The sequence below is a fragment of the Kogia breviceps genome, chromosome 1, assembly GCF_026419965.1.
Source record: "Kogia breviceps isolate mKogBre1 chromosome 1, mKogBre1 haplotype 1, whole genome shotgun sequence".
Taxonomy (NCBI): Eukaryota; Metazoa; Chordata; class Mammalia; order Artiodactyla; family Physeteridae; genus Kogia; species Kogia breviceps.
In genome coordinates this window covers 21526302-21549321 of record NC_081310.1, presented here as the reverse complement: position 1 = coordinate 21549321, position 23020 = coordinate 21526302, and the positions used below count along the sequence as shown (strand labels likewise).

The following is a 23020-nucleotide window of genomic DNA, read 5'->3' as shown; positions in this document are numbered from 1 at the left end:
ACTTTACTAGGGACCTGGATATGGCAGAGCAATCATTTACCCACATTCTTTGGGGCACATGCCAATGTGAGGTCTCTAAGCAGCCTGGCTGCCCTCCCTACAAAAGTAAACTCTCAACAGAAGCTCCGGTAGCCTCCCTGAGCTGGCCCTTCCTGTCCTACTACTGGATGCTATGCTTATGCTGTCTGACCTCATCTCAGTTAGATATCTGTCTTCTCTCGCCAGCTGACCTGGCTGGAGCTGTTAAAGGAATAAAGCAATGAAGTATGAATTCCTGTATAAATCAAGGCTGGTTCTTTCTTATTCCAGGATCCTAGACTAGTACAGGCTTACACAGTTTAGAAACCCTCACTAGATAGATACAAGTAGTTGCAAAAACAAGCTGGCTGAGGCCTCCTGACTTAATGTGTCTCCCAAGAAGCCCTCTAGGTTTGCAGCTTTCCTGCTTTGAAAGGAAATTAAACTCATTCATTCCTTCCGGCCCTCATTCACTATTTTAAGATGAAGTCGTTTAAATGGATAAACAAATCTCCAGGTTACACCTAGCTTTAGTGTGCTATCCCTTCTAGGCAAAACGCTGCATTTCAACAAGGACTTATTGGAGAAACGAACTCTATCTTTGATAAGGAGCTTTCAGGCACTCTCAGTGGTAGCTTCTGGAAGGAGGAAAACCTTTTACTGGCCCTCACACACTCACTCATCTACCACTAATCAGGCCAATGAGACGATGAGGGCTTCAAAGGTGAGGGACCAAGTTTTCATGTACACAAAAAGGGCAAAGTTGAAAAATCAATTTATAGGACTTGTTTATTTCTTCTTTTGGCCCCTTTAAACAAAGGGGACTTTTCAGACTGATACAAGTTCTGAAGCCTGTGCATCCAGCTCTCCCACACACCAGCTATGTGACCTCAAGTTTTCTGTACCTCAGTTTATCAACTGTAAAATGGGGGTAATAATAGTACAAACCTCATAAGGTTGACGAGAAGGCTAAAATAGTACAATGTATGTAAAGCACTTAAAACAAAGGCTGGTTAGTGTTAACTCTTCGTATTTTTTGATTATTACGGAAGCCCTGCCGTGGACATGTGCCATCACAGGAAAGAAAGCATAAGAATGGAAAGAGTGGACACTAGGAAACAAAAGGAAAAGAGCAGTGTTGATGAAACTCTGTGGCTAAACCTTACAAACACACCTATTTCTAGCTATTTTTATAATATATGTCAGTAATTCAGGGAGAGAGAAAAAGATACTCCGAGATAACGGGTCCGAGGTATAGCAAGAAAGTGGACATCCTTGTATTTCAGATATGTACACAGAAAGGGTACTCTTACGTGAAGATACAAACCCCATTAGTATTAAAGGGACCAGCAAGTCCGAACCCCCTGTTGGTCTTGCTTTAGCCAAGGACCGCTCCCCAACCCACAGAAAGAAGCTAAGAGCTACTGTTTTGCTCTTTTGTTGTCAACGACTGGCATTCACGAGTTCATTAAGCTTTTTTTTTTTTTTCTTATTTATTTTTTGGCTGTGTTGGGTCTTCGTTGCTGCACGCGGGCTTTCTCTAGTTACGACGAGCGGGGGCTACTCTTCGCTGCGGTGCACAGGCTTCACTGCAGTAGCTTCTCTCCTTGCAGAGCACGGGCTCTAGGCGCGCGGGCTTCAGTAGTTCCGAGGCATGGGGGATCTTCCCGCTCCAGGAGACGAACCCGTGTCCCCTGCCTTGGCAGGCAGATTCTTAACCACTGTGCCACCAGGGAAGTCCCTCTTTTTTTTAAAAATTTAGGCTACTATGTCACATTTGTGTATACATTTAGTATTATTTAGTAAAGAGCACAATTTTGAAATAAAATTAATTGAAGAAATGCAGGGACCCTTTCAACAGTTTTCTTTTCAACTTTATGAATAATCACCTACTACAGTCTTTTAACATTTTTAATTTTTAAAAGTCTAGTCATTAGACCATTACCTCTAATATGGGCTGTGTATACCTAATCAGAACACATATTTTCTCATAATAATTAGCACTTGTTAACAATCATAATTGTGTTTTCCATTGATTATTATTTACTATTATCATAGTGCCAGAGGGGTGAACCGCATATAGGAACCTGAGAAGAAGGAGGCTGACCAAAGGGCCTGCTGTCCACTGTCCCCGGACGCTAGAGGCTATTAATTATTTATCTCCTTTTCAAAGTTAATAAATAGGAATGTCTTTTTGCCCTTTGTTCCCCAGACGAATTTAACCAAATGAGATATGGGTGTGTGTGTGTGTGTGTGTGCAGAATCTGCAGTCTGAGAATATAGGAGGTGCAGGTAATGGGAAAGAAGGAGATGTTTAAAAGGTAAATATATTTAATGTCATCTACTATACACAACACTGCTTCCTCTGGCATTTTTATTATGATTAATTTTCATGAATATTTTGATTGGTTTTGAGTGTGCTTTTAAGAACATGAGTGCTTTGAAAACATGATACTTATTGATACCAAAAAAAGCAAAATCCAAATAACCCTTATTCCTTTTTTTTTTTTTTTTTTTTTTTTTTGCGGTACGCGGGCCTCTCACTGTCGCGGCCTCCCCCGTTGCGGAGCACAGGCTCCGGACGCGCAGGCTCAGCGGCCATGGCTCACGGGCCCAGCCGCTCCGCGGTATGTGGGTTCTTCCCGGACCGGGGCACGAACCCGTGTCCCCTGTATCGGCAGGCGGACTCTCAACCACTGTGCCACCAGGGAAGCCCCAACCCTTATTGACACTTAAAAAATACTTCCATATAGTTAGAAAATGCAAACCCTGCAGAAAAGTATCAAATGGAAAAATAGGCACCTTCCTCCTCAACAACCCAAGTCCTTCCACCCAAAGGTAAACCACGGTCTTATCCTCCTCTATCCTACCAGAAAAAAATGTTATGTATATATATTCATTTATTTACCCAAGTGAATTACATTATGCACACTTCTGTTATAGGCATCTTTTACTTTATATATCTTGATACTATTTCCATATCAGCACATGGTGATGACCACATTCTTTTTGCTCCTACAAACAGTGCTTCAGTGAATATCTCTGCACACACAGTGAACATCTTTGCACACCCATCTTAGTGTTACATGCGTTTTGCTACAGTCAGTGCAGCAAGAACAAGCTACTCCAAGCAGTCTATCCCCGCTGTGTGGTGGGAGAAGAACAATCTAGTTTTCTTGGAGAAAAGGACGGTATTCATCTTAGAGGACAGTGAATACTTCCACCTCTTCACTTCTGAATATAAGGCTCCTGTCTCTGCACTTAGATCCACCCAGTGTGCCACCCCTTCTCCACTCACAGGAGGACACTAGATTCTTGTGGCATAAGTGGAATGTTTGTAGAAGGGGGAAAATAAGCAAGTGCTGGAGAGACATGTATACAACAGTGGGTAAAACTGCCAGGTAACTGTACCCTTCACTCTACTACATAGGTATTGGAAACTCCCAGTCCCTGGAAGACCAATATAAAGACAATATTCAGATTTGTCTGGCTAGAGGTACACAGGAACACAGTTAAGTGGCAGAGTTGGGGTTAATAAGTGACTAGAGTCCACAGCTCAGACATATGAGTAATTATAAAATCTCCTTGTATCTTTGAACTTCATTGCCTCAGATCCTTTTTGAAATGCTAGAGGATTTAAGTTATATTTTGAAACCTTTCAAGATGGTCTTTTCCCAACGATCTGTTATATTTGATACCTCATTTGACTCACAGATCAATTCTCTGAGGCAGGTAGGCCGGTGCCATTATCCCCACCTCATTCATGAAATGAGTGCAGGGCAGCGAAGTTAAATGACTTGCCCACTGTCAATCAGCTGACTAAGTGTTCTGACTTCAAGAATAGTGCTCTTGGGGCTTCCCTGGTGGCGCAGTGGTTGAGAGTCCGCCTGCCGATGCAGGGGACACGGGTTCGTGCCCCGGTCTGGGAAGACCCCACATGCCGCGGAGCGGCTGGGCCCGTGAGCCATGGCCGCTGAGCCTGCGCGTCCGGAGCCTGTGCTCCGCAATGGGAGAGGCCACGGCAGTGAGAGGCCCGCGTACCACAAAAAAAAAAGAATAGTGCTCTTTCCTGAATTCTCCCAAGTTCACCCAAATCCAACAAGTCCAGCTTCCCAATTTTAGAACCCCAAACAAAGAAAAGCTAGGAATGAAGCTAGAAATGTAAACACAAATGTGTCCCTCTCCAGGGATACCTGAGATTTCGAAAACTACCTCTTCAAATAGAAATTTAATAAATTGAATAATACTGATGGTGCTAAGTACCAGGTTGAGACACCAAACTTAAAACTTGACGGAAGAAAAATAGTCTCTTCTAGTATTTTTACAAAGTCTTTTGAGAAAATTTGGTTTCATGTTTTATTATAAACACCTATACTATCTCAGCTTTTTTTAACCTAGTAGCTTTTAATTTTTACAGCTAAGACACTGCCGTGGACAGAACTTGTGATTTGTCATTTAGATATCTAACACCAATTTCCCGAGTTGCCTTTCTGTCAGTCAGGAACATCCTAGATGAGTGTTTTGGAAACTTTTTTGGGAATGGCCTACAGAAGAGATATATTTTACTTTGTAAAGCATAGATATATATCTGTCATTGAAACAGAACTTCCACAAAATAATAATGACCTTTCCTATGGGTGACTGACTTGGATGTTTTCTACTCTTTCTCACTTTTCCACTTCATTTTAAAAAATTGTAATCATGACCAATACACTGATTTCATGACTCACAGATAGGTCAGGACCCACAATCTAAAAGCACTGGCTTAGATGAACAATACACAGATCCTACCTCAAATAATTTATACTCTAGTTGGGAGATGCATATGTACATAACTCACAGATATCTTGTAGTTGGAAAGTCTTTAGACATCAATTAGTTCAACTATCTACTCTGTAACATCCCTGAAAGCCTTTGCTTGAATATCTCTAGGACAATAATTTGCCTCTTATTTGGAACCTAGCACAGGCTTGGTCATATACAGACTTGGTAAAATAGCACAGAAACAAGATAAATGAATCAAATACCTGAATATACATTCAACTTTTTTTCCCCTAAAAGACAGCTTGGACCTTTATTCATAAATGCATCTCAGTTTTTTCCAGGATGAGGGTGAAAAGGGGAAGGCAAATCAGGGGGACAGCAATCTAGAAAGGCTCCTCTCTGACGACTGGAAGAAGGGGTTTTTAGCAAGTTAAAAAACATTGCAAGCAGACTTCAATATTGGAAGGCTAATAAATGATACTCAGAAGGAGGGCAAGGAGGCTGGAGGTCAGGAAAGGCTCCCCCGAGGAGGTGAGAAAGGAGCCAAGTCTTGGATCAGAAGGAGGGAGAGAAGGTAGGAGGTATGGTCAGACTCAGAAGAAATGAGCCCAGCACATTTGGGGGACAGCGGCGAAGGGTTCAGAAAGTGGGGAGTAAAAGACAAAGTCAAAGAGAAAGATTGAGGTCAATCTACAGAGAGCAAGATAAACTCTGGATTGTATTCTCTAGGTAATACGGTGTTACTGAAGGTTTCTGAGTGTATGTAGAGTGGTACTTCAGAACTATTCATCTGCAATGGACTTGAAACCTGGCTCTAAAAAAATCCAGAGTTCAGGGGCTTCCCTAGTGGCGCAGTGGTTGAGAGAGTCTCCCTGCCAATGCAGGGGACACGGGTTCGAGCCCTGGTCTGGGACGATCCCACATGCCGCAGAGCAACTGGGCACGTGAGCCACAACTACTGAGCCTGCGCGTCTGGAGCCTGTGCTCCACAACGAGAGGCCGCAACAGTGAGAGGCCCCCGCTCGCCGCAACTGGAGAAAGCCCTCGTACAGTAACGAAGACCCAACACAGCCAAAAATAATAAATTAATTAATTAATTTTTTAAAAAAGTGCTGATGCAGCCACAGATAAAATAAAAATAAATTTTAAAAAAAAATCCAGAGTCTCTGGTTGTATTTTAGTTTAGAGAAAAATGTGTGCACACGTGGACTTCATAAATTCAGAATTCTAGTAACAGCAGTCTCGGTCTCATATAACATAGAAAAGCTGGGGTATATATATTGAGTTTAGACACCAGTTGAGACCAGTTTCTTTTGCCTTTCATCCTTTACTTTTGTTCATGAAGTGTAAGCTGTGTCTGTGGCTACCACTAAGTCATTGTTTCCTTTATGAAAGCTACAGACTTTATTCAGAAGCTTGTCCTCAGTACTGCTATGGGCCTCATAAATTATTACAAACAACTTTGCAAAATTTAATTTTGTATAAACAATAACAACGCTTTTAATAAGAAGGCTAAAGCTAACATACAAACAGGGATCTCTGAAGTGTTAACTATCTAGTAATTCAGGCTCTGCTGGATACGGTGGCAGTGCCCTATGAAACTTAGCTAGAACTCAGGTCTCTCTCAGGTGAATAATAAAATTGAATGTGAGTCACCTTAAAATTACACCGCCACCTGGAAGCATATTTAAAAGATGAGACTAAAAGCTAAATCTCTGTCAGATCTTGCAATGGTCTTCCTCTCCCTTCCTTTAGCCTGCAGATCAATAAAGCTCAGGATTCTTTAATAATTTCTCATAAGCATTATTTTTAAAATTATTTTTCTAAATTTGAGAAGTAACCAAAGACCTCAAAGTTACTTTGAGCTATAACATTTGCAATTTCAAAGCTATAAGATACATTAGGGATTTCCCTGGAGGTCCAGTGGTTGGGACTTCGCCCTCCAATGCAGGGGGTACGGGTTCGATCCCTGGTCGGGAATTTAAGATCCCACATGCCTCGAGGCCAAAAAAACCCACAAAACGTAAAGCAGAAGCAATATTGTGACAAATTCAGTAAAGACTTTAAAAATGGTCCACATCAAAAAAAAATCTTAAAAAAAAAAGATGCATTAGTTGAGTCCATGTTTTTCCACAGGAAAACTTCTTCAGAGAAAGATTGTTTAAATTTCTGAGAAAATGTCTGTACATATCGGTGTATATGCTATCCACCACACACCGGTAAATAATTGTTTGGGGTAATGGAGACTATTCACCAACGATCAAGATTCAGCCCAGCTCTTCCTTGCCGCATTTCTACATCCACGTAAACGAGTAAATTACAGCGACGCCGAAGCCTCACAGTTCACCTAAACATCTCAAGCCTGGATCTCAAGTTGAGTATTAATTCTCCTTAAGGTGCATGTTTTGGAGGCAACTGCTCTGTCTGTATTACTGCTGCCTAAACTGGGCAGTAACTCAAGAGGCAGCTGGAAGTAGGTACTAGGCAATAGCTAAAAAAAGAGTAAAAGCCCCTCAGCAAAGTCCCGCCTCGCTACACCCACAGTCTTTTTCTGACTCCTTGTCCCCATCAGATATTGCTCTTATCCATTATCCCACCTTCCCGGGGTGGAGCACAGAGTCTCCTAGGCTCATCATCTCAAACCTCCTGGGATGGCCCGGGCACGACAATTGTGTGTGGCACTTGGCTGTGGAAATTCGAGTTTTTCACACTCAAACGAAGAGCTGGTCAGTCCTGGTTACCATTAAGTGAGTCCACAAGGACTGCCACAGCCCTGTGCCTGGGAGTTCTCGTGACAAAACCTCGCCACCTGCTCGACCCCATCCTCGGCCGGGGATGGAAATCTGCAGTCCCTCCGCACGCCTGGCGTTTCTAGGTCACACTGGGTTCCATACGCACACACTCGCGCACGCGATCGCCGCCCTCCTGTGCACGCCCGGCTTCGGAGGAACGGAACAAACTTACTTCTCGCCGACGCAGCCCAGCCAGGGCGCTGGGGGCGAGACCTAGCCGGCCAGGCCCGAGCGCCGGGGTGGATCGGGTCGGGTCGGGTCGGGGTCGGGGTCGGCCCCTCGCCGGCCCGCCGGCCTCCCTCCCCTCGCGCCCAGCCGGCCCCCGGCGCACGTGCCGGGTGACAGGCCCCCTATAGGTTCCATACCTGCCACCGGAAGTGAGTGAGGAGGGCAGTATAGGCATTTCCTGTGACGCGAGCGCCTGGACTCCATTAGGCAGCAGCTGGGGGAAGAATCAACACACCAGGGAGCAGAGCGGAGCGGACCCGAGGACAGAGGCGGCAGCTGCCTCCGCTGCCGCCCGCCGCCGCCGCCGACACCGCCGGGGCTCAGCCCAGCGGCGGGCCCCACGCCCCCGCAGCCGCCCCGCGGCGCCCCCCGGCCCGACCCCGGGCCGCGCACCCCGAGCTGCCTCCGGGAGGGGGGGGGGAAAGGGCCCGGATCCTCCTTCTCCCCCTCCTCCTCTCCCTCCTCCTCCCCCTCTTCTCACCCCTTACCCTGACCCCCTCCCCGCCTCCCCGGCCCCCCCTCACCCCGACCCTCTCCCCGGCCCCCGCCTCCCCTCCCCCGCCTCGCCCCACCGGCTTCCCACCACGGCCTCTCTCGGCGAGGAAACTCTGGCCTCCGCTTCCTCCTCCTCCGACTCGGACACCGGCGGAGCCTCCCCGCCCCCGCGGAAGAAACCCCGAGCCTCGGCGGCGGAGGGAGCAGGAGAGCCCGGGGCTTCGGCAGGCAGAGCAGGCCTCTCCCCTCCGTCCTCGTCGTCCTCGTCCTCGTCGTCCTCCTCCTCCTCCTCCGTGGTGGTAGTGGTGGGACTCCCCCCGGCTGCCCCTTCCGCCGCCGCTGCCGTCCCCCACCGAAGTAGCGGCCACAGCCTGGTCAGCGGCAGCATCATGCAGGCCAACGGGGCAGGAGGAGGAGGAGGAGGCGGCGGCGGCGGCGGTGGAGGAGGAGGGGGCGGCGGGGGCCAGGGACAGACCCAGGAACTCGCCTGCCTGTCGGCCCAGAACGGGGAGTCGTCCCCCTCGTCGTCGTCGTCCGCGGGGGACCTGGCCCACGCCAATGGGCTCCTGCCTTCCGCCCCCTCCGCCGCCAGCAACAATAGCAACAGCCTGAATGTCAATAACGGGGTCCCCGGCGGGGCCGCCGCCGCAGCCTCCGCCACCGTTGCAGCTGCCTCCGCCACCACCGCCGCCTCCTCTTCCTTGGCCACCCCAGAACTGGGCAGCAGCCTCAAGAAGAAGAAGCGGCTCTCCCAGTCAGATGAGGATGTCATTAGGCTAATAGGACAGCACTTGAATGGCTTAGGGCTCAAGTAAGTATCCTTTCCAGGCAGCTGGTGTGGACGGACCGAGGGACGGAAGCTGGCGGGAGGGGAGGGCTGGGGGTGGTTGGAAAGAGCTCAGGCAAAGAGAGAATTACTGCTGGGCCCAGGACACAGGAGGACGCATCTCAGACAGGCTGACCGGGGAGGAGGAGCCCACCTGCGGGGAAATAAGGGGAAATCAATCAGTCTGACAAATTGTGTGGTTGGGGGTTGGGCAGGGGGCGTAGAAACCAAAAGAGTCACCCCTCCCCATACACCTTCAGAGCGTAATTGTCTGTCAATAAAGACAGATGCGGGAGTGTGTCTGTGTGTGTGTTGGGGGAAGGGTGGATTAGAGCTGGTGGAAATAATGAACCTTGGAGGATTTGTTTTTCAAGGGTACCTCAGAGGCATCTTTGTGGGACACCTCCCCCCCCGCCCCCAGCCATGACAGACAACCCAGGCAAACTACCAATCAGGAAAGGCAATCACTTACAAGTGTTTATGGGAACTGAGGGGCTGGGATAATTTGGAAGGAGGCTGCTGAATAAATCTGATGGGAATAATGGAGTAAGTTACCACGTTGATGTCATTTAAAGGCCCTTATGTGTGTACAAGGGGCCTGCCACTAACTTGTCTGAAATCCCACTGTAATACCAAGAAGGCGACTGCCTCTGAAAAAGGGACATCTGATCTGGTGAATCATTTATTTTCAAATACAATTTAGATGACCTTGTGTACCTAAAGTAGGGTGAAGGTAGACAACCTTGGCCCCAAACCCCCGTTTTGTATACACACAAAGGAAAACCAAGGGGGGTGGAAAGTAGGATTGGTGGGAGTGCCGAGGAGCTTGATGGAGGATGAAGCAGAAGCAGAGAGAATAAGACTAGAGAACAACATGCAACAGTCAGTTTCCAGCTTCAAAGCATAGATTAAAATAAGCTCTTAGTGTTTTTTGGATTTATAGATTTGTTCTGGGGAGAGGAAGAAAGTACTTTTTAAAAGTGACATAAGTATTTTGATTCTCAGGCAGATTATTGCACTGTTTTTTGCTGAAAAATAAATGGAGCTGAATAAGAAAGCATTGAAACATAAGCAAATATGTAAGACTGATAAAGATTCTTAGATATCAAAATATCTGATGGAAAAAACCACAGGTGGTGAATCGTTTAAGCTCTGAAAGAAATATATCGAAGGAAGATTTCACTTTGTTCCCTAAGGAAAAGCATTTCCTAAATGCTAACAGAACATATTACTGAGACAAGAAGCAAGCTGACAGCAGCAGGAGGAAATAACTCGTGACTGTTTGGAACCTACACCATAGTAAATTTGCTATTTTTAGTGTAGAGAGCGAATGATTTTTTGATGCTGGATTTATTTCAATTTTAAAGATTGACCTATTAGAATTTCTTTGCAAACATAATATCTGGATGTAAGGCTCTTACCTAATACAGGTCATCTCCATCATCTTGTGTGTAACTAACAGTTTTTATCTTTCCAGATGTAGTAACGTGGTTAGTATGTAGATCATGGTTTTTCACTTTTTTTAACCGGTTGGTTAGAACACAATTTTAGAAATTTTATACTTCATTAAAGGCATTAAATGGAAAAGGAGGAAGAATTTATTTTGATTCTGGTTTCAAGAACGTTTTTGACTTGACTAGATGTAAACCTAGGTGACAGTTTAAAAATCAAGATTGTTTAGCCAAGCACATCAAAGCTATTTATTTCTTTTTCCTTCATCATGAGGATAGCTTAAGAACTTTTGCAACTGTTTTCATAGACAGTAGTTTATTTGGAAGAGTAAACCCTAAAGTTGGTCAGGTCTTTTTTACACTGTATCTCTCCTGCAGCCAGACTGTTGATCTCCTCATGCAAGAGTCAGGATGTCGTTTAGAACATCCTTCTGCTACCAAATTCCGAAATCATGTCATGGAAGGAGACTGGGATAAGGTAAAGTAGGGCGTATAGAGCTGTGTAACTGCTGCTAAAATTGTATATTTGATGTGCATTTTGTGACATTTCTGTTTTTCTCTTATACCAATTTTTGCAGGCAGAAAATGACCTGAATGAACTAAAGCCTTTAGTGCATTCTCCTCATGCTATTGTGGTAAGAGGCGCACTTGAAATCTCTCAAACGTTGTTGGGAATAATTGTGGTAAATACACTTTTGTTCTTAGTTTCACATTTATGCTTATTTTAGTAGGTTATTGATAACTCTAGGCTTCTGCCTCTTATAAAAGATAAGGCCTTGATTTTCAAATAATTAAACTTGTAAACTAGGATGAGTGTTGATGTTTTACAGTTTGAGTTTTATATTTTTAAAATCATGTTTAGTAAATGTGTCCTTTGAATCTTTGAGTTTATAAATTAAGCTTTTGCTAAATTATGTTGAAAAATCTTTATGCTTTTGGTACTATTAATAGGAGTTTAATATTTATAGAATCAGGAATAAATAAATTATACTTTTATTATTTAAAATACTGAATGTGCTGGTAAAGAAAACATGTTTGGGTGTATATACATATAGCCTTAAGTAGCTGACACATTAGTTATCTTTTTTTAAAACAAATCTTGGGGAATTGTAGTTAATTCAAACCAACTCCATTGGTGTGCTCACCGTTTTCCATTCTTGCATGCCAGTTGTGTGAATTGACAGGGTCCAAGTTTGTATAATAGATAACACTCTGGTGGAGGTTTAGTATGCAAATTTGATCATTGGGCTCTGCTTACTGGCCTTATATCCTGACAAGATCAGTTTAGTAGTTTAATCTGTTAGCCTCTTTCATAAATCTTAATGAATCTTTTATACTAATAGGCTTTAATTCTTCAGTAGATGTTGGTGAGGGAGAGGAGGGGATGAGTTTTTCCTAAGTCCTTGTGATTGGAAACCATGAAGAATCAGCTGCTGGCTGCTGGCTTTTTAACTTCTAGCTGATTCATTTGTTGTCAAAAGCAGTTTCCTGTCTGGTGGGGGAGGGAAAGAAGGCAAATAGGAAGTGAAGTAGGGAAATCAGCTGTTTGTTAAATATTAGTAAATACCTGTTACATTTTGATTTTTTTTTTAATTGGGTCAAACATTAATCTTTCTGCCTTTGTCTATAGACCTAATAGACTCTCCTGTTTCTGTTTTGGGGTTTAAAAAAAAATCTTAATTACAAGAGTTTTCAAATTCTTAATATAATTGTTTACAAAAATATCCTAGAGAATGGACTTCAGGTGAATTAAAGGAGCAACCAATATGAACAAATACGGATTCAGTTAAATTGACGCTCTAGTGTTTCGTGGGTTTTTTTTTTTTTAAGTATTTTTTTAAATACTAAAATTTTTAACTTATTATCAGGCATCTGATTCAATAATAACTCATGGAATAATCAGCTCCATGATAAATTTTTAAAATGAAAACACAGAAGTTAAACATCTATATTGAAAAGGATTGCAAATTTTCCCCAATCCATATGTTTGGGTTTTAAAAAAAAAAAAAAAAAAAAAAATGCCTAAGTAAATTTTTATTGGGCAGTTTTTCGTAAATTGTTAGCCCTGACAGAATGGAAGGTGACCCTAATATAAGACAATTACAAGGCCAAAATAAGAATTGGGTTTCCTTTCCCACTGGACAAGTTAACACTGCTTATATGGTGACAGTAGAGAACTTGCCCATGGACTATTTTAAAATAAGTGTGTGATTTCTTGGAGGATCATTATCCTTTCTTAAGCTTCATCCAAATTATATCTGTAATTTAGCAGTAAAAATTATTAATTAGGCACACTTTTTTTCTTGTTTATAGTAATTTGAAACTTCTGTATTGGATTTAGATTATAACTATCTCATTAGAAATCGTCATTAGAAGCAACATGTAAACTGAATAGAGGTAGTTGTAGATAATAAGGAGGAATCCTTTCTTTGTACAGCCTGTTCAGTCTGTAGAACATTCTAGGATCTAATAAGAGATGAAGATTAAATCTCTGGCTGAGCCTCACACCATCAAACTGTTTAGGTATTTATACACAGAAAGGGGTTCTAACTTTATCTCACTTTAAACATTAATGAATCAATTGCTTTTAAAGATTCAGGTCAGCATTTTTTCACCTAATTGTGTTTAGATTTACTCCTCTCCCCCACTCCATCTCCAGAAGATAATCTAATGTAAGCATAAATTTGTAATAATACCTTAGAAGGCAACTATTTGGTTTTGTTTCGCATAATTATTTTAATTGTGTGCCCAGACACATTTGATAACTTAGTCTAGACTAAAATTGTATTTTCTTTTTTAAACCTGAATGTTTCTATTGACCCAATCCACTTCCCCACCTTCAACCCCCATATTTTTAAATGGTTTCTAGTCAAATGATACTAGGAATAGCAGAATTTTTTCTGGAGTTTTCTGGAAGCTGAGCTTATAAATCAACATATTTTAGTTTGGGTTCAGATATTCTTAGCCATGTCTGGGGAATTTGGGTGGGTATTTGAGATCAATAACAGAAAACTTTTATATGTCTAAAAATGTTTGATTCTTATTTTAATAGAATAGAAATATGCTTAACAAAAGTGTTCAAATATTAACTTGATCTACAAAAATTTACTAGTATATTTTAAAGCGAAATAGGGAGGAGTTTTGAAAGCCATGGTTTATAAATGTAATTCATTTCCACTTTCCTCTGAGTCATGATTTAATTGATATAACTTGGTTATAACCTTATCTCAGAGTTAGTCAGAACCACTAGCTAAGTTAGCTAGGAGCTAACTGCCCTTGATAACCAGACTTCCTGTGTATCATAACTTCTGAGTTTCAGAGCTTCACACTGAGTTCAGTATAATTATATGGGAGGAAACAGTAAATCCAAATATTGGGTAGGGTGATGGGGGACAACAGCAGGATTTACCATGTGCACTATCTTTCAAACTATCCTACCTAGTCACTTACCAATTTCAAGTTTTTATCAGATAGTAGAAGAGAAGAAATTACTGCTAGGCCAAAAGATGCTGAAAAATTATCAGAAATCAGGAATAATCTCTTACAGAGGTCTGGTTAGGAGTGGGGAAGGATACAAAGGAGAGTTTATTATCTCAACCTGTTTTCTTTTTTTTTCTTCATTTAAGAAGCTTTTAAAAAATCTTTTAAAAAAAACCATAGTAAAGCCCTGTCCCCACCTCAGCAAACTTCAGTTTTGCCTGATTCTTTAAATTTTTTCAGTATATAATTAACATCTTTTGTAACAGATGTTCATTTTCTTGAAACTGTATTTACATTTTTGTGCTTTAAATTTTGGGAAGTAAAATATAGCTTTACTTTCTCCATCTTTATCATATGTGTCAAATACTTGAATTGAACTGATTTTTAGCATAAACAGTTTCTCAACCAAATCTCTGGCTGTTCTTGGCCAGTAGCTTATTAGTTGCCATGCACACTACCAGGAATTGGTATCTGTTTGAGGGTATTCTTTGTCTTAATCTGGATAAAATGACTCGTAGGGAAATGTTCTTGCACTGCTTTTATAGCATTCCCTGTATATACAGAAATATGTGTGTATATTGGCTTCTCTCAAAGTTTTACTCTTGCCTTCCTCTTCTCTCCTGCCCTGCCTCTGCTCCATAGAAAGAGAGTAACATGTTCTAGTAGGATCTTGATGGGAAAGTAAGGGGAAAATAGGAAATAGCAACTGGGGCACTGTCCCTACACACGTTGGAATGGGGAAGGGGGCGTGCATAGGACTTAATGATTGATACCCCCAAAGTTAAGACTTGTCCTGAATAAAAACAGACAAAATTTCCCCCCAGATTCCCAATTATTAAGAAAACTCAGTGAAGAAATTAAATACACATGCTGCCAATGGCACTTAAACAAAAAAATTCTGCAACTAAATGATACTCAAGTTTGATTCAAAAATCCTAGGTAAAGTGAAACTCTTAACATTATATTGATAAATGGAAGTATATGAACTCTTCATTTCATAAAGAGTTGAAGTTTTTTCAGAAGATAAAATGGTGAGAATATCCATAATTTTGAATATTTGATTTTTAGATTTTGTTCTATTTAGTCTTTTGTTTTTGGTTTTTGTCACCTGATGGACTTTAAAGTATTTTTTTATTTGACATCTAGAGGTTAACGTTAGGTTACATGTGCAGTAATGTGTTTTCAGGGCATCTCGGTAACCTATTTCTGAAACATTCATTAGTAAATCTAACTTTATGTGTAAAATTTGGTTAAGTGTAATTTTTCTAGAGTTATAGGAGCTTACCTCATAGTTTGAAATTTTTTCTGTTGTTCTTTAGCTATTGATTTAAAATTAGATTATTACCAAACATAAGCAATGTATCTTGTAAAAGGTGTATTTAAATGTATGCCTGACTTACATGGGGGGGTTTGTTTGGTTTACTTTCTCTAGACGCCATTTTTATAAGCTGTAGGTTATGCCTGCCTTCCCAATACTCCCTAAAAGAAAATCTTACAGAGAAATTCGTTATACTCTTAATTTTGTGAATAAGCGATAATTTCTCCACACCATTTTTGACAGCAGTTTATTTTTAATGTCTTTTAAAGTAAGCATCTTAATGAAGAAGAAAAGGCTGTCATTTGGGGTTTTCTTTTAAATGGATTTGAAATCTTTACCTCTATGTTCCTTGGAATCTCTAAGTATGACTAACATTTCCTGTCTTCTAAATTTTCTACCTGCACCAGTTGACTTGCTCAAGTGCCACAAGTAGCAGATTTGATAAATGAGTCCTCCAAGCAGTGGTCTTTAATTAGGTTTAAGGTTTAAAAGAAATTGCAAGCTTAACATTGTAAAAGCTCCTTTGTCTAGCAAAAAGCTGCTAAAATTGTGATGATCACTTTCAAGTCAAAAGTTAAAGTAACAGAGTAAAGGAACATTAAAAGTATTAAAGCTAAACACATTTCAGAAAAAAACTAAATGTGAAAGGGCTTCACAGTAAGCTGGAAATGGTTTGTCCTTTTGGGGGAAAAGAGTTGATAATAATTGTGCTTCATAGTGAAATGCATCAGTGATCAGATAGTTACCAATACACAAAGACCTTTGAGTTCATCCTTCGATTGTTCAACCTTCTATGGTATCCATCCCTTTATTGCCACCTAGAGACAGTGAGTCCATCAAGCTCATGCTTGTCCGCTTCAGTCATAGGAAACTTAGTACTTTGCACACCAGCCTCTAATCCAGTTGCTGGACAGCTCTTCTTAACTTTGATAAGCCAAAATATGACACTTTGTGACTTGGACCCAGTGGCTCCAGTTGTGCTTTCTGGTCTACTTAGTCCTTCTTTCACATTGTGGCTTTTAAGTAATTCCTCCATTAACTGGTTTTTCTCCTGTTTTTTTAAAACTTGTTGCATGAAACACCCCAACAGCCATTATAGAAGTCAGACTTTTTAAAAAGCAAATTTAGAATACTTGGAATAGTTCTAACTTTTCACACAAGAAGTAAAATTCTAGGTGAATGTTTTGAGGACAGAATTAATTTTCTCCTGTGTTGATGCCTTGGTCACTAATGATCTTTTCTAATTGGAGATTATTTGTTCAAAGCAGACTTTTATTAATATGTGAAATGGAGCAATAGGGTCACATTTAATCTGCTGTGACCCTATTAAATCAAAATATTTTGAGTCTTTTTAAAGCTTTATAAAAATTATTTTTAAAGGGCATAGTAGAATGGTTTCTACTGTTCTGTTTAGGCACAAACATTTTCTGAAACTTCCATCAACTTTTTTCCCCTGACTGCTGCTTTCTGTCATGTCAGAGGATGAAGTTTTTGCTGCTGCAGCAGAAGTACCTGGAATACCTGGAGGATGGCAAGGTCCTGGAGGCACTTCAAGTTCTACGCTGTGAATTGACGCCACTGAAATACAATACAGAGCGCATTCATGTTCTTAGTGGGTAAGAAAGCTCAGTTCTTAGCTCCAGGTTGAGGAAGGAGCTATTTTTATCAAGGTTACCATTCCAAAGTTGCATTTCTTTTAATAATATTTTCCCAAGATGTGAGTATTGCTAAATTCTTGGGTAATATTTGTCTGGGTAATTTCACTTATGTGTGTACAAACTATTTTTGTCATCCTAGGAAACTTTCCACATTGGAATAGAGAGATGCTTAAGTGGGTGAAGGGAGAGGAAATATGTATTAACTGTGAAATGCCATTTCATGATCTTCTATAAAAGCCCTGTGGCATAATCTTCTATTTTAAAAAAATAAGCAATAAAGTTTCTAGTGTTGATGCATACAGACATTTTTTTTTAAACATATACTTGTCATGTACCAGGCCCTTGCTAAGCGTTTCATAGACACAATCTCATTTTATCCTCGAGTCGATCCCTTAAATGTTAAGAGTGCCCAAAGCCTTGGTTTTGAACCTCCCTCTCTTCTCTGTCAACACATGCTTCCTAGGTGATCTCATTCTATACTATGCCTTCACATACCATCTACATGCCAGTGGCTCTTAAACTTACCCTCTCATCTGAACTCCCAGTGTATATACTTGATAGCCTACTTGACAGTCTCCATTTGGATGTGTCTAAAAGGTATCTCAGAGTTACGTGTTGAGAACAAAGCTGCTTAATTCCCATTGTCCCTCCACCCACCCAACCCGCAAAAACCTGCTCCTCCTCTCGTTTTCCTCATCTCAGGAAATGGTGAGACCTTCTACCCACTTCTTCCAACAAAACACTTAAGCCTCATCCTTGCATTTTTATCTTTTAACTGTGACAAGTATTGTTCACATAAGGAAATGGCCCAGAGATGACAAGATGTCGAATTGACATGGTTTCTTCCTCTTAGTCCAGTGTCCTTTGAGTTATGCCACATGAGTTCCCATAAACAGACACGCGTTTGAAACCTTAGGGTGTACTGTGTATTTTCAGAAGGGAGCAGAGCAACCATGGGTAACTTTTGCAAAATTCTAAAAGTAAACAATTTTTCGTAAAATTCATAATAACTCCCCAAAAGTTATTTTAGAAGCCAAATTTTTGCATTGTCCAACTTCTTTTGTAGGGTTTTGTGAGTGTAATTACTTATATATTAAAAATTAAGTTCTCATCAGCTAAGGCACTGTTTATTTAGTAAATAGCAAGAGAACAAGTAGTTCTGCTGTTGGGTAAGAGGCTATTAAATTATTTAGATGCTAAATGTAATATGCTAAATGCAATATGCAATTAAGAAAAGGAGGTGGTGATATTCAAGTTAACTGAGAGGTTTCTGATACTTACATGATCATTTATCAAGCTCTACCTATATACCAGGTAGTAGACCAAGTACTTCATATACTCCGTCTTATTTAATCCTCACTACCCTACTTAATACCCTTGTTACAAATGAGAAGAACAGATTGTCTGAGACTAGAGTACCAGGCGAAATAGCAGGAGAGTGACTTGCCAGGTCTAATCTCCAGGTTTGAATAATTCTTTCACTTCTTTTACTTTTAAAGCCTATTCTTCTGAGAAGAGCCAGAACCAGGTCAGGGTCACACTTCCAGCAGGGGGCCCTCATGTATTGTCCAGAATCCATGAATTTAGCATTTGTGCCTCCTTCGGCACATATAGTGAGTAATAAAACAGTTCCCAGATGTTCTGCTTTGGGATCTCAGTGCCTTTCACAAGATGACACAAGGATGATTATCCAATTATACCATTTCTTGAGTGGCATTTATGAAAAACTTTTGAAGGTATATTGTTTTTGTTTAGTTAACTGAGTATGAATATCTTTGAAGGGTTGGTTTGGTGTTTTGTGGTTTTTTTTTTTTTTTTAGTTTCGTTTTGTTTATTGAGGAGCAGTTAGGTTAGCATACTGGTTAAGAGAAAGTTCTGCAGCTACAATGCCTGGGTTCATTTTCTACTTTGCTGCTTAACCCTAAGCCAGTTACTTAAGCTTTCTGTGTCTTGGTTTCCTCATTTATAAAATTGAATAATAGTGTTTACTTCATACAGGATTGTTATGAACATGAAACGAACTAATATATGTTGAGTGCTTAGTTAAGAACAGAGCCTGGCACCCAATAAGAGCTACATATGTATAATGATACATAACAGTAAATATAAGGAGGCATTCTGTTAATAGATAGCATAACAATAATATTATCTACCATTCTATTATTGCTATATTCAGGTGCCAGGTTGTATTAATGAATTGGGTCCACTGTAGAAATTTCTTCTTGATTTATATTTCTTAGTAAGAACTAGATATCCAAAGTATAATTCGTATTTTTCAATTGTTTAATCCAGAGAAAAGAGTTTGATATTTGGTGCTTACTCTTGTCATATTTTTAGGTATCTGATGTGTAGCCATGCAGAAGACCTACGTGCAAAAGCGGAATGGGAAGGCAAAGGAACAGCTTCACGATCCAAACTGTTGGACAAACTTCAGAGTAAGAGTCTTAATTTTTGATGTTTCTGTATTTTCTTTTAGAAATGATATTACGAATCAGTTAGGAAGACTTGTGTCTAGACATACTCTTCTCAAGTGGTTATGTAAGAGGAGTGAGGGGGAATCCATTAAGAGGCCCTTTATTTATTTATTTTTGATAAGTCTTTTTTTTTTTTTTGAACATCTTTATTGGAGTATAATTGCTTTACATTGTTATGTTAGTTTCTGCTTTATAACAAAGTGAATCAGCTATACATATACTTCTATCTCCATATCCCCTCTCTCTTGTATCTGCCTCCCATCCTCCCTATCCCACACCTCTAGGTGGTCACAAAGCACTGAGCTGATCTCCCTGTGCTATGCGCATGGCTGCTTCCCATTAGCTGTCTAGTTTACATTTGGTAGTGTATATATGTCAGTGTAAGAGACCCTTTAAACCAGAGACTTCAAATTCTGCCATGGAGTCTAAGAAGCTAACTTCAGGAGGCAGTGACAGGATGCTGGTCCCAGAGCAAGTCTCCTTTCATTTCTTTTATGTAGTGATGCTCTGCTTAAGATTCTGTTTGGGGGAGAAGTGCTGTGGTTAGAGTAAAAAACATGTAAACCACAGCTTTTAAGCCACAAGTGTTTTAGATAGAGGGAGACCTCGTTTTATTGCTCTTCACTTTATTGTGCTTCGCAGATAACTGCAGTTTTTACAAATTAAAGGTTTGTGGCAACCCTGAGTTGTCAAATGATGGTTAGCATTTTTTAGCAATAAAGTATTTTTTAATTAAGGCTTGTACTTTTTTTTTTAGACATAATGCTGTTGCACACTTAACACACTACAATGTAGTGTAAACACAGCTTTTATATGCACTGGGAGACCAAAAAAAATTTTTGTAACTTGCTTTGTTGTGATGTTCCCTTTATTGCGGTGGTCTAGAACTGAGCCCACAGTATCTCCGAGCTGTGCCTGTGTTTGTTGATTTCAACAGTAAGGCACAGACTTCTTTAGGTAAAAGGTTTTACCCTCCCTCCAGATATTTTATATAACTTCCAAATTAGAGTACAGGTTTCATTTTTGCCACATCTTTATAATAAAAGACCCTCTTTCCCTCTCTGGTTAGACCATATTCTGTGTTTTCATGTTGAGGTGGGAGGGGAGATCCTAAGAATCAGAAGACCATGTGGTTGTGGAGGTGTTAGCCGTGAAGGATTGGAATAGATTGGTATCTATAATCAAAACTCCAGTTATATTCCCTGAATTTTCACAGTATCCTTGGCATTAGAAGCAATTTGATGGGACCTGGAACTTGACTTGTTCCAACATTTTGGCCCACTCTTTATTAAGTGGGTATTTTTCCTATATTTGTAGTGATGGTTCATCTCCCTCTGGGACACAGTTATCTCTAGATTTTCTTTTCGTCATCACTGCCCTTTATTCTTTGCCGAGTTGTTGTTGTTGGTGGGTTTTGTTGTTGTTCTAGGGAATCCACATGCAAATTAAAGCCCTCCTGCCCAAGTGTATTCCATTCTAGTGGCAACCTAGCTGTAGGTGCTGACAGATATTCATGAAGCTTACATGTTATATTGCCCAGAATTGCTCTATTTAAAGGACATGATATTATTACAGTAAGGGTAGGTACAGCAGAAGATGAGTCAGATGTCCTAAATAAAAGTAAACTGTTTTGTTTTTTTAATTTTAATTTTAATTTCTCTTTTTAAAAATATCTTCTATTAAAGCCTATTTACCACCATCAGTGATGCTTCCTCCACGGCGTTTACAGACTCTCCTGCGGCAGGCAGTGGAACTACAAAGGGATCGGTGCCTATATCACAATACGAAACTTGATAATAATTTAGATTCTGTGTCTCTGCTTATAGATCATGTTTGTAGTAGGTAAGAGAAAAACTTCTTACATTCTAAGGGCTAACCTTTTATGGTCTCACTTATGAACTTTATTAAAATGTTTTTTTAGAGTTTTATCATGTCACCATAAAACAATTCACGTTTGCTTTAGCATTCACAAGTACAGCTAGAACTCTTGAAGTTGACAATTACGAGAAATTTGTATATGTTTATATAGGAAACCAGTCCTTGAGAACTGAAGCTGGAAAGCCTGTTTTGCCTTTATTTGCCTGTGGGTTTGGTTGGTCATTTTCTGTATCTGGCCATTTTTTTAAGGATTTGTAAGTGATATTGTATAAGAATACCAGTGACTGAAATGTTTACTGTCCTTGGATGCCAGAGATCACTTAGTGATTTTCTTTTTTTCCTGGACATTATGACTGTTTTAACTATGGCCCAAATTATTTTCTGCTCGTAAAGATCATGGAAATACTTTTTTCATAATGAAAGTTCTGCTTTTTAGTTGAAAGTGACCTTTCAACTAGAAATGTTAAGAGCAACAGGTATTAACTTTCTGGCTTGGGTTTTATCATACCTACCCATCTACATAATTTAACTTTGAAGAATTCGGGCTTCACTTTTGATGTTAGGAGTGTTTTGAGTAAAAAAGTCCCTACTGTTTGAACAATGATCTCCAAAATTTCAGCAGAGCTTTAATTTCTAAGATACTGAAAAGCAAATTGTGAAATCTTTCAAACTCCAGGAAGAAAATTGTTTGGGTCTGGTGAACAAGACATAACAGCTGCAGTGCACATGCTCAGTTTCTTTTGTCAACTGTCCTCCGAGAACTACTGAAAATAACATGCATAGGAAGAAAAAAAGTGTATAAGTATGAGAGCTTTGGAAAAACAAGGAATTTCTGAATAACCGTAGAACTCATATATGTGTGCATATATGCACTAAGATTTAAGATCATCTTTTACTTGGGCATAAACTACTTTCAAATGTAGTTGAATTCTCATTTCACCCTCCCCCATTGCAATTTAAAAAACAGTAATAATTGAACTATTGGCCATAAATTACTTAAGTCTAAGTTATCTTAAAGTATTGGATAATTACTTGGTGCACTTAAAGAAAGTCATTAGAGATCTTTTTTCCTTTATCCATTGTTATTCTTTAATATTGTTCTCTGATTTGCTTATGAGAATTTTTAAGTCTTCATTTAAGTTGAATAGAGGTAGGCGGAGATAATAGATTAAAAGGCTATCTGGTTTCATATTTTATAACTCCTTTAGGGAATTTGAGATAAGTGTTAAAATTAAGGCGATTGGGCTTCCCTGGTGGCGCAGTGGTTGAGAGTTCGCTTGCCGATGCAGGGGACACGGGTTTGTGCCCCAGTCCGGGAAGATCCCACGTGCCGCAGAGCAACTGGGCCCGTGAGCCATGGCCGCCGAGCCTGCGCGTCCGGAGCCTGTGCTCCACAACGGGAGCGGCCACAACAGTGAGAGGCCTGCGTACTGCAAAAAAAAAAAAAAAAAAATTAAGGCGATTGTGAACCCGAATTTTTTTTGGTTCATGAATTTATTGCTGGTGGAATACATTGAAAGGTATATATGGTAGACTTCATGGTCCAGGAGGTGTCAGTAAGTTGAGAGCTTGCCTTCCTGTTTGGAAACTGCAATGTTATGAGCACATGACCTACATTTTTCTCAAGTGCTTTAATTT

The 23020-nt window shown here is 40.5% G+C and overlaps 2 protein-coding genes across 4 annotated transcripts in view; one reads left to right on the top strand and one right to left on the bottom strand.

Moving 5' to 3' along the window:
• Nucleotides 1-8101, bottom strand: part of CNIH3 (cornichon family AMPA receptor auxiliary protein 3) — a 288908-nt gene extending 280807 nt beyond the window's left edge. The window contains exon 1 of one of the 2 annotated variants that reach the window (XM_067028443.1): nucleotides 7940-8101. The gene's annotated coding sequence lies outside the window, so the exon portion shown is untranslated. Of the gene's footprint in view, nucleotides 1-7746 lie in introns of both variants that reach the window. The other variant, XM_067028436.1, reaches the window with a different exon arrangement.
• The window catches only part of WDR26 (WD repeat domain 26), a 42833-nt gene continuing 27776 nt past the window's right edge, over nucleotides 7964-23020 (top strand). Inside the window, exons 1-6 of one of the 2 annotated variants that reach the window (XM_059069420.2) lie at nucleotides 7964-9108; nucleotides 10953-11052; nucleotides 11153-11257; nucleotides 16852-16988; nucleotides 19368-19465; nucleotides 21190-21346. In XM_059069420.2, coding sequence (XP_058925403.1) covers nucleotides 8687-9108; nucleotides 10953-11052; nucleotides 11153-11257; nucleotides 16852-16988; nucleotides 19368-19465; nucleotides 21190-21346 — 1019 coding nt within the window. In that variant the 5' untranslated portion in view covers nucleotides 7964-8686. The remainder of the gene's footprint in view (nucleotides 9109-10952; nucleotides 11053-11152; nucleotides 11258-16851; nucleotides 16989-19367; nucleotides 19466-21189; nucleotides 21347-23020) is intronic. The other variant, XM_059069427.2, reaches the window with a different exon arrangement.